We start from the raw sequence: 12124 nt of genomic DNA, 5'->3' as shown, positions 1-12124 counted from the left end.
GTTGCACAGGGTTTTTGAAGGAAACAATCTCTCTCTAACTTTATTCGTGCAACAATTTCAAAAGATAAACTACGGTGACCAAATTTGTAATCCTCAAAAAACCACTAGCGCAATCATACGATGTAATTTGATATATATAATAATTAGATTCCACAATAAAATGCAGTTGATTATCCTTCAAATTTTATACACAAACCATTATTACAAGCGTGTTTTGTTTTCTTAATATTTGCCTGCTTATTTTTCAAAAGAAGAGGAATAAAACGTTAGAAATCGTCATTACTGCTGTTGTTTTTAAAATTTTGTTTTAATATTCTTTAAACCATATAAGCTAAAAAATAAAAATAAATAACAAAAACCTAAATATATTTTTCGATTATGAAGAAATATATGTTTTCTTTAAACCATATAAGCTAAAAAATAAAAATAAATAACTAAAACCTAAATATATTTTTTCGATTATGAAGAAAGATATGTTTTCAAATTCATTAAGATTTGACTTTTATAAACAATGGATCTAATGGATAATCTACTTTTATTTTTATATAGTTACTAAAACTGTTTCTAAATATATATATTAATCAAATTATAGAAACTCTTAAATATTATTTCAAACAAGAAGGTGCTGCTTAAATTGTTTAGTGTTCTTTATGCTATGATTATGAACGAATAAAAGACAAGTTTGATGTTCTCAGTATTACATTTCATTAATTTTTACTCATACAGACGTTCTTATCATTTATTTATCCACCTTATTCATCATGCAATTTTTCATTTAGTAATATATATTTATTTATTATTTGTTTAGAAAGATAGATTAACAACCCGTGAGTATTCACGGGTTATAACCTAGTAATTATATATATATGACATTACCATCATCAAGGCAAACCACATATCCCCAAAATTTGTTCTGAAAGTGGGTTAGAGAGAGCTTTCGTTTTCTCTTATCTTTTATGAACAAATGTCGAGTATTGAGAAGGATTTGAGGGAGAGATACATTGGAAGTGTGGTTTGAAAATACAAAAGCGGAGAACACGAGAATGTAAATATGAAGAGTGAAATGAGAAAAAAACTCAAAACCTTTATATAAGAAGATGATTGACAGAAGTGAGTGACATGCATTAATTGCAAATTACATATCCCCAGGCATTTTGAATTTGAAATTACCGGCAATTTCAAAAGATCTGCGAAGTTATACGGTTGCCAAAGGAAACATCTGCTAAGTTATACGTTGGCTTTAAAGGAAAGATATGGGCAGAGGTTTTGGGATGATGCAGACTTTTAGATAGAATTTAAAATGGTTTTATATATTAGGCTTTATGATGCAGTAATGACATAAGAAAAACATTGGCTGCTACATCAGCTTTTCTTATGTCATCGAGATTTCTTCTTTTATAGAAAGTATAGATAAATATAGATTGATTTTAAATAAAAATATATTCTTATTTATTTCCGGAAATAGATTTTTTGTTCTTTGTTTTGTTTTTAAAGTTAAATTGCTAAGACAATTTAATTCGTTATTTAGACTGATTGTTATTATTTGAATCGGATTTAAAACAATAAAACTTAAACGCAACCAATTTCGACTTTTAGTTGAGATTTAGTTTTTTCAAGCCGGATAACTCGAATTCGAAATTCGGTTATCGAGTTTGTGAGTTTTGAAATAACCGACATGGATTTCAAATCAAGAAATTGGATGAAAAAGATTTTGAAGAATTTTTTTTAACAAAATAACATAGTTTATAGGTTTCTCGTAAAAAGCAAGTTTTGGTGAAAATTCTTGAAATGATCCGAACACGACATAGAAAATCATGTTTTGGGTCGATAACATGACCCGTTTAAAAAATAGGTCGTGTTGGGGATGACCAGACTCGTTTTAAAAACAGGTTGGGTTCGGTTGACCTGTATATAAACCAGTTGATCCGTAAACCTGTTTAAATATTTAAAATGAAACTTTATAATTTTTTTCGCTCTCCATTTTTTCAGTATTAAAAAAAATATATATATTCATATCCATTTACTATAAATACACTTGCAATTTCCAATACAATTTTCAATAAAACTTTTCATATTTCTCATCCGACTCTACTAGTCTAATTCTCCATTAAGCCCAAATTCTCGAATTCGTATTTTATTGTCCCGAATTTGAACTTTATTATGAGTTTGATTTCAATATTATATGGTCAGTCATAATATTGTTGCTTTTGTCGCACCATATTATCTACTTATCACTCTCATACTAACATATTAAACACGTTAACGGTAACCTAATTAAGGTACATGGTATGGAATCGGGGTGGTGGAATCGGGAAACTTGAGGCTGCATGGGAACACAACTCAGTCATTCGTGGCCTATCGAGAGCTCCAAAATTGAGGAACACCAAGATTTGGAGAGAATCAGGCCTAAAACAAAAACAAAAAGGATCATCAGTTTCCTTCGAGAGAACCATAGAGTGTGCCCTTAGCACCCAATAACTCGTCAACACGTATAACTCATTTATAAAATATGTAAAACAAGTTGTGTTCTGGTTAACTAGTATGCAAGTTATGGTTAAAATATATTATATGAATAATATGGCTCAAGTTCATATTGCATATTTCAACATGTCAACCAACATACCCCACACACTTAGCATTAACATTATATATATATATTATTGTTATAGAAGGTTCATGAATGAATAGTAACTTTATTGTCATAATAATATATAGCTTTTTATTATTATTTTTAATTAATATTATAATAGTTTATTATTATATTTACTTTTAATAACATATTTTTAATTTTTTTCCTTTTTTAAACCATATATTTTCTTTACCAACTTTTTTAATAATTCTTTTTTCTTTTTTAGAACATATATTAATTTATCAATTAATTTGCCACTTCTTTAATAAATTACGTTTATAACTTTTTTTCTAAAACTTATGTACGTAGTTGTGCTTAATTTTTTCACTCGACATTCCATTATAAGTTTTGTTAAAAATGAAGCTGTACTCAAAATAAAGTATTTATTTGGTATCATAAAAAAGTACAATAACAAACTAAACCGTTCTAATGGTTTGGCTTTCTAAAGAACATGTTATATATTCAAATCACGTTTGTTTTACATTATTATTTGCTTGATTTCACCGCAACCGTGACTTAAAAAAAAAAAAAAACTACTTAACATTAACATCCCTGGCTATCGAAGCAAACGGCAACAAATAGTAAAAGAATGGCGGGAAAGCAGCAGAAATGCATTGTCGTATCCATTAAACCCTAGCAAATAACAATCTTACAGTCATGATCGATACGGACCAGCTTTAGAAATCATCGTTGCAAGTAATCTCAACAGGTACAATACAAAATCCATTCGATTTTCTGTCTTATTACTTTATATTCTTCAATTCGATCTCAACAAACATTACAAAGCAATCGCATGAGAACAATCATCCATTTTTTTCTATTAAATCATTCCTGTTTCTGCAATTTTGATATTTGAACTGAGTTCATGGGGAAATATGGGATTTTAGGGTTAATTTTGTTCATAATTGTTCTTTACGGTGAATTAGGATTTTCTGTTACAGTAACTTATGACAGTAAGGCTTTGGTTATAGATGGGAGAAGGAGAATTTTGCAGTCCGGCTCCGTTCATTATCCTAGAGCCACTCCTGAAGTGAGTTCCATATATATACAATATATTTACATGTTTTTGTCATGTATGTTAGTGGTGATTTGTTATGTGTATTATACATGCTTGTAAGATTCGCTAGGCGCTAGTCGGCCGGTTGAGTACTGACCAGCGATTAATCAGGATTAGTCAGATTGGGATTTTTTATGTAATTTTTAGTTTTATACATATATATACCCATTTTTTAAGTATACATGATTAATCGCCGGAATTTACAGTTTTTGGCCTGAATCTTGTCGGAATCTCGCCGGAGTTTCCTATTTCCGGCCGACTGGATTCGATTAGGGCCGACTAATGATTAACTCACCGATTACCCAAAAATTAATTAGTGGCCGGCTGACTAGCGACTAATCACCCACCAGTCGCCGATTAATCCCGATTTTTCCAACACTGGTATTATATGAGAATATGTTTGAAGTTTGGTGTTTATTGGCCTTGTCATGTATTGAACTAAAATTATCATAATGTAAAACGTATCGGTGTGTAATATTAACCTATGTATAAAGCACTTCTCTAACCTTCTAGATTACGATCATTACATTTAAATACACAATTACTCTAATACTTCAAGCTACAGGTCGTTCCCTGTCCTTAGGTTGTGGGGGAGTATTAGAGTAATTATGTATATAAATATAGTGATCATAATCTAGAAGGTATCTATGTGTAATATCTAACTCTATATCTAGAGTCCATATATATACACGATCATTATACAATTACCCTTTTGGTTTGTCTGTGTTTGGATTATAGATGTGGCCGGAAATCATTGAGAAAGCCAAGGAAGGAGGATTGGACGTAATTGAGACTTACGTTTTCTGGAATTATCATGAGCCTGTAAAGGGTCAGGTATAGTATTGAATGTACAACTGTATATGTTTTATATATAAGATTATATTCTCATGATATATGCTGAATAATAGGGGAAATGAGTTGTAGTGACCATCATTTACTTTTTTTATGTGACAGTACTACTTTGAAGGACGGTTCGACTTGGTTAGGTTTGTGAAGACGGTTCATGATGCTGGCCTGTTTGTTCATCTTCGTATCGGTCCATATGCGTGTGCAGAATGGAATTATGGGTCAGTTATTTATAGTCAAAACTCAAAATCTCTACTTTTAAAGTACGCTTTAGCCCATATTCCAGTAACATCTTTGTTGGATGTGAAACTTATCCTCCGTTTTTGTTTCATTTCTATGTTTTGTTGAGCAGAGGATTCCCTCTTTGGTTACACTTCATTCCCGGAATTCAGTTCCGGACCATAAATGGCCCTTTTCAGGTACTTTGTTAACACATACAATGTTAAAGCTTCTGTTAGATGATGTTTTAGATTATAACATGAAATTATAGTGCAGGCAGAAATGGAACGTTTTCTTGCTAAAATTGTTAATTTAATGAAAGAGGAGAATCTTTTTGCATCACAAGGAGGTCCAATAATTCTGGCTCAGGTGATACCTTTTGCACTCATTGGTTCTAGATGAGCACTTTTGAAGTTCTAATTCTCTTGGGCTTGTGGTATGTTGTATAAAACAGGTAGAGAATGAATACGGAAATGTGGAGTGGGCATATGGAGTTGGTGGAGAGCTATATGTAAAATGGGCTGCAGAAACTGCTCTAAGTCTTAACACATCTGTTCCTTGGGTGATGTGCTCACAGAGTGATGCACCTGATCCCATTGTAAGTTAAGTTTTGTCACAACTTGTGGTATTGTAGATACATGTTGCCAATGATCTCTAGGTCAAGTGGTGGAAGGCTTGCATTTCTCTTGGGAGATGCAGGTTCAACTCCCACTTGGTGCAAAGTGAGGCACTGGTGGGCAATGATAGAAGACCTAGGGACACTTGGGTTCGATCCTTGAGCCAAACGGGTTTTGCCGGTAATTTCACCGTCGTGCTTACCGGCGGGTGGGTTACCGGGTTTTCCCCGGAATTGGTGGTGGACTTGGGTTACTCTCGGAGTACTCCGTTTGGTCCAATGGGTGCCCCGAGAGTGCTCAGGATTGATTCTGTTGGCCGTTCAAAAAAAAGATACATGTTTCATAGAGATATGTCTAGGGGTATCAGTGAGTCGAGCCCGAGCTTAACTAGTTTAACTGAAGAGATCTCGTGTGCTCGGCTGCTTAGTCCGGAGAGGCGGAGAGAGCTCGAGATCAGCTTGTTTTGAGCTCTATGTCCATAGCTCGAGCTCGCCATTGAGTAATTTTCTAAACTCAAGCTGGACTCGTTTATTATTTATTTAATTACATATATTTTTATATCTATAACATAATATATGATATTGAGTTATTTTTATCATAATTATATGTGTAATAATATATAGTATATAGAGGAAAGTACACGGACGGTCCTTGTGGTTTACCAAAGTTTTGGGTTTGGTCCCTAGCTCTCCAAAAGTACACAGATGGTCCCGGTGATTTGCACTTTGTAATGCGTTTAGTCCCCAACTTTGCCAAAAGTCACATTGATGGTCCTTGTGGTTTGCACTTTGTAACACATTTAGTCCCCAACTTGGACCTACTAAAACCTTTAGATTTGTTGGTTGTGGACTAAACACATTACAAAGTGCAAACCACAGGGACCATCCGTGTACTTTTGAAAAGCGAGGGGCCAGATCCAAAATTTTGGTAAACCACAGGGACGATTCGTGTACTTTACTCTAGTCACTAGTTATACTTGTTTAGGCTCGCGAGCCTAGTTGAGTTCGGGCTTGATCTTGTTTACCAAATGAGCTCAAATTTAGGATTGAGCTCATTTAAGCTATGCTCGATTCGAGCTTTTAGCGAGCCGATCTCGAGTAGCTCAAATCATGTATACCTCTTAGAAAGTATATCCCAGTTTCTAGGATAACTGACATGCTATAATGCAGATAAACACATGTAACGGGTTCTATTGTGATACTTTCACCTCAAATTCTCCTTCAAAGCCGAAGATTTGGACCGAGGACTATACAGGATGGTACAGTTAATCTTTTGTTTCGGTTGTCTACGTTGCTACTCTCCATGAAAGCATACAGAAACAAACAGTATCCTATTTCTCTTTGATTTTGCAGGTTTCTATCATTTGGTTACCCTGTTCCTTACCGACCCGTCGAAGACCTTGCTTTTGCTGTTGCACGTTTTTTTGAGAAAGGAGGCACTTTTCATAACTACTATATGGTACACTCACTCGATTCTTTTGCATCATGTAAACAGTTATTAGCTAACATAACCATTGCAGTACTTTGGTGGAACAAATTTCGGGCGAACAGCTGGAGGCCCTCTAGTCGCTACAAGCTATGATTATGATGCTCCGATAAATGAGTATGGTAATGTTCTGATTTTAGAAGAATACTAATAGCTGTATTGAAGTATCGGCAGAATGAATGATGAAGATTAGTTTTGCAGGATTTATAAGGCAGCCAAAGTTCGGTCACTTGCGGGACCTACACATGGCAATAAAACTATGTGAGGAGTATTTGGTGAATGGAGATCATGCTCATCAATCTCTTGGTATAAATTTAGAGGTATGCTACAGCCTAGATACATTGTTTTATTAAGAGTAAAGTACACGGATGGTCCCTGTGGTTTACCGAAATTTTGGATTTGGTCCCCAGCTTTTCAAAAGTACACGGATGGTCCCTGTCGTTTGAAATTTGTAGCGTATTTATTTAGTCCCCTACTTTTTTTCCAAAAGTACATGGATGGTCCCTGTGGTTTGCACTTTGTAGCGTATTTAGTCCCCTACTTTTTTTTTTCCAAAAGTACACGGATGATCCCTGTGGTTTGCACTTTGTAGCGCATTTTGTCCCCAACTTTTTCCGAAAGTACATAGATGGTCTTTGTGGTTTGTACTTTGTAACGCATTTAGTCCCTAACTTGGACATTCTAAAACCTTGAGATTTGTTGGCTGGGGACTAAATGCGTTACAAAGTGCAAACCACAGGACCATCTGTGTACTTTTGGAAAGCTAGGGACCAAATCCAAAATTTTGGTAAACCACAGGGACCATCCATGTACTTTACTCTTATTTTAAAAAAAAACTGTATATTTATTATTTAATTTATATTAAATATGACACTGTACTGTGTCTACTCTCACTGACAATTGATTTACTCACGCTTCATTCACCAGGCAGATGTATACTATAAAACGGACGATGATTGTGCAGCTTTTCTTGCGAATTATGGTAGCAGTGTAGACGCAAACGTGACATTTAATGGAAAATTGTATTTTCTCCCTGCATGGTCTGTGAGCATCCTTCCAGATTGTAAGAACGTTATTTTCAACACAGCAAAGGTAAATTTAAGAATGAGCTAAATAAATTGTTCATTAGACTGTATAAAATTTGTATTTAAATCTGTTGTATATGTTGAACATGGATAAAGGTTGTTGCCCAGAAAAGTATTAGTGATGCCACAAGTGAACTATCGTTGTCTACTTCACATTGGAGTTGGTATATGGAAAAAGTGGGCGTTTGGAGTAACGACTCATTCACAGCAACTAGTTTGCTAGAGCAGATAAGCACTACAAAAGACACGAGCGATTTTCTATGGTATAGTACAAGGTAATTTGTAGTAAATCATAATATTTATACAATCGGTAATTAAAACACTGTCACATGCGACTATCTATTTATATGATAGTAATACTTCACCTCACCTCTGCAGCATAGAATCAGATGAAAAGAAAGATGCATTTTTGCTGATTCAGAGTTTGGGACATGCTGCTCTTGTTTTCCTGAACCGTAAAGTTTTAGGTATTATTATTATTATTATAGGGTAGCTAATGTATTTCTTGTGCATATGCCAACTCTGATTAACAACTACTCACATGGTATGCTACATTTTCTTATCTTGAATCAATTGTAGCGTTTGGATATGGTTATCATGACGACGCAAGCTTCAACATAAGTGAAAAGATTAGTCTCGAACAAGGAAACAACACATTGGATATAATTAGTATGTTGATTGGTGTACAGGTGACCATTTCTTTCCTCGTTTCTACTTTTACTTGCCCATATCTACATAGGTTTTAGATTCATGACAAAAAAAATTAATCCACACTTTATTAATTTTTTTTTTTTTTTTTATGTTTTTTAACAGAACTATGGTCCATGGTTCGATGTCATGGGGGCAGGCCTATATTCAGTCATCCTTGCTGACCTGAAGAACACCAAAGAGGACTATTCATCAAATAAATGGACCTACCAGGTTCACGTTTAACACCGGTTATTATTTTCCGCCTTTTATTATCATATTATCTCAAGCATCATCGATCTTTATATACAACATTCATTTGCCTTCAGGTGGGAACTGAAGGTGAAAGCCTTGGACTTGATAACACTGATCTTGCTAATAGCTCCCTATGGACCCGTGGCGCTTCCGTACCTACTAATCAGAGCCTGATTTGGTATAAAGTATGTAATACTGTTGATGCATATATGTGTGCCCGTTACTGTACGGATAGGCTAGATTGAGTCGGTACTGAATATGTGTATGTGATTGTGGTTAAACGAATGAGTCATACGATTGTATCAGTCGTTTAAACAGTTCAAGCCAATGAGCCCCAATCGATTGGAATGACCTATAAATAGAAGTGCCATTCGATTGAATCAAATAAGTTTTTGAGAGTGAGAGGAGAGATCACACTTGATCTGCTCCCGGTCCTTCACGATGTAAACTCTTTCGGTATGAATACAATCTGCGTTGACAATGTTATCACGTTTTTCTATCGAATTGAGTTGTTTATCTCAAAACTTCCGTCTTTGAACTGTCTATTCGTGTGTGTGATCAGCACATTATTCTCTGTTTCTTATTCTCAGTCCACATTCATGGCCCCTGAAGGGAAAGGTCCTCTATCACTGAACCTTGCTAGCATGGGGAAAGGTCAAGCTTGGGTCAACGGTCAAAGTATAGGACGATATTGGTCAACTTACCTTTCACCATCGACCGGGTGCACCGATCACTGTGACTACCGGGGAACCTATGATGCACAAAAATGTCAGAGCAAGTGTGGTCAACCTGCTCAAGTATTGTAAGTGGCATACTTAAAATATTGTATGCAGCATGTAAATGAACCCAACGTTCATGAACTGTTCGTGAACTTGTTCGGAGGGAAGTTCGTATATTTAATAAATGACGAACGTGAACAAATTTTTTTGTTCATTTAATTAAACGAACGAACATGAACACATGTGTTGTTCGTTCATTTATGTTAATGAACATTCGTTTATCTGCATTCGTTTATGTTTGTTTAGGTTCGTTTATATTTTAATAAATACATAAGGAGTTATATTTATATAAATATATACTTAAAAGGAGTTTTCTGACTAACTATATAAATATAACTAATTGATAACTGGGCTTTCTAATAATAAAAATGGGCTTTCCAATAGATTTATCGTAATTAATCAATAAAGCTAATTTATGCCTGTTTATGTTTGATCATTTATGTTCATTTGTGTTCGTTTATGTTTGTTCAATTATGTTCATTTGTATTGTTTTATGTTTGTTAAATTATGTTCATTTAAGTTTGTTTGATTATGTTCGTTTACGTTCATGAACTGTTCGTTTAGGTTTTAAGCGAATGGATGCCCATTTTCTTGATGAACAAACATGAACAAATTTTTTTTTTTCAATTATAAGTCTGTGTTCATGTTCGGCTAAAGTTAAATGAACGAACACGAACATGCCCTATTCGTGTTCGTTCGGTTCGTTTACAGGCCTATATGGCTATATGCAAGAATTATGAAGTGCGTATAATAATTTAAAGATCATATGTCTAGATATCACGTGCCACGAACCTGGGTGCATGCTGGTGAGAACTTGCTGGTACTTCATGAAGAGCTTGGTGGCAATCCGTCAAAAATATCAGTGTTGACACGAACCGGGCAGGAGGTGTGTGGGCATGTATTTGAGGATGATTCCATTCCCGTTGACCTCTGGAAATCTAACGCTGATTCCACTTCTCGAATTCCTGAAGTTCGGTTAACTTGTGACCAAGGCTGGAAAATTACATCCATTCGGTTTGCGAGTTTCGGGAATCCCAAAGGAGATTGTGGCTCATTTGCTCAAGGCAGTTGCCATACGGATGTCTTGTCTATAGTCCAACAGGTACTAGAGTTGTCATTCATTTTGTTTGTTTATTGTTGTGATACCTTAGTCAAATCATATATTATTTTGTCTATAGAAGAGATATGGGTCATAAGGAATTCCCCGACTCAAATACCACTTGGGTCGTTTAGTTTACAAGAGCTCAAGCTCAAGCCCAGCTCGTTATTAGAGTTAATTGCCCGGATGGTCCCTGTGGTTTCACGTTTAGTCCCCACCTTTTGGAAATAGCAGGTATGCTCCCTGTGGTTTGTCATTTTGTTACTCGGATAGTCCCGTGACATTTACTCGGGGGACTATCCGAGTAACAAAATGACAAACCATAGGGAGCATACCTGCTATTTTCAAAAGGTGGGGACTAAACGTGAAACCACAGGGACCATCCGGGCAATTAACTCCTCGTTATTATATTTAAATATTTAACTGTTTTATTTATAAAACAGGGATCCTAAGAGAAGTCCACCCTATTTGAGAAACTTGAGAAGCATTCTAGACAACACGTTTTCCCTAAGCTTTTCGTAATATACACATATGTATAGTTTAAAATTCACTATATACATATATGTATAATTCAAATACACATATGTATATAGTGAATTATAAACTATACATATGTGTATATTATGAAAAGCTTAGGGAAAATGTGTGGTCCAGAATGCTTCTCAATTAGCCTAGTGCTTCTCACACGATCCTAACCCTTTATTTTCATATATTCATAAAAATTATAGACTCGTTTAGGCTTGTCATGTGAAACTCAAGACTTGAGCTTCGAGTAGCTAATGAGTGAATCGGCTCGTTTACACCCTTAATACCATGTTTTATGATGGTTGAGCATTAATTAAGCCATGTTTAATGAACAATGCAGGCTTGTATAGGGAAGAAAACGTGTTTGATTCCTGTTGCAACAGCTAAGTTTGGCAACCTGTGTCCTGGTGTGACAAAAAGCTTGGCAATTGAAGCTTTGTGCACTTCTTGAAACAACACTGCTTTATATTTTTATATTTTATGATTTCTTTCTGGATTGAGAAAAGATGTATTCAACAGAGTGGTAATGCATTTACGGGTTTTTTTATGTTGTCACAAAGGCATGCTCCATGCCTCCAAATGAAAGACGATGATAATAAGAGTTAATTACACAAATGGGTCTTGTGGTTTATACTTAATTTCGCCTTTGGGTACTAACTTTATTTTTTAACAGGTTTAGGTTCTATGGTTTCAATTTTGTAACACCTTTGGGTACTAACACCAAAATTAATTAATTAATGACTAAAATACCCTTGAATTTTTTTAAGTTTATCAATGTAACACATTTGGGTACTAACACCTAATTTTATTTAAGTTTAAATCAATTTTACAAAATCCATTT

At 34.8% G+C, this 12124-nt stretch overlaps 1 protein-coding gene across 4 annotated transcripts; it reads left to right on the top strand.

Annotated features, from left to right (window-relative positions):
- The first annotated feature begins 3186 nt into the window (after window positions 1–3186).
- Window positions 3187–11830, top strand: LOC110921558 (beta-galactosidase 6). Of its 4 annotated transcripts, none has more exons than XM_022165902.2 (20): window positions 3187–3338; window positions 3601–3659; window positions 4425–4520; window positions 4641–4753; window positions 4885–4951; window positions 5028–5120; window positions 5206–5349; window positions 6538–6626; window positions 6721–6826; window positions 6888–6975; window positions 7055–7173; window positions 7781–7945; window positions 8035–8213; window positions 8317–8405; window positions 8518–8627; window positions 8752–8859; window positions 8955–9065; window positions 9471–9682; window positions 10434–10761; window positions 11624–11830. In XM_022165902.2, the coding sequence occupies exons 3-20, from the start codon at window positions 4425–4427 to the stop codon at window positions 11732–11734; spliced, it is 2328 nt and encodes a 775-aa protein (XP_022021594.1). In that variant the 5' UTR covers window positions 3187–3338; window positions 3601–3659; the 3' UTR covers window positions 11735–11830. The 4 variants fall into 4 exon arrangements, with proteins under 4 accessions (XP_022021594.1, XP_022021595.1, XP_022021593.1 ...); XM_022165903.2 differs by having other exon boundaries at window positions 3571–3659; XM_022165901.2 differs by lacking the exon at window positions 3187–3338 and having other exon boundaries at window positions 3428–3659.
- Window positions 11831–12124: the final 294 nt, after the last annotated feature.

Source organism: Helianthus annuus, chromosome 17 (genome assembly GCF_002127325.2).
Source record: "Helianthus annuus cultivar XRQ/B chromosome 17, HanXRQr2.0-SUNRISE, whole genome shotgun sequence".
NCBI classification, from domain to species: domain Eukaryota; kingdom Viridiplantae; phylum Streptophyta; class Magnoliopsida; order Asterales; family Asteraceae; genus Helianthus; species Helianthus annuus.
Note: the sequence above shows the minus strand (reverse complement) of the source record. Positions and strands in the feature narration are given on the sequence as shown.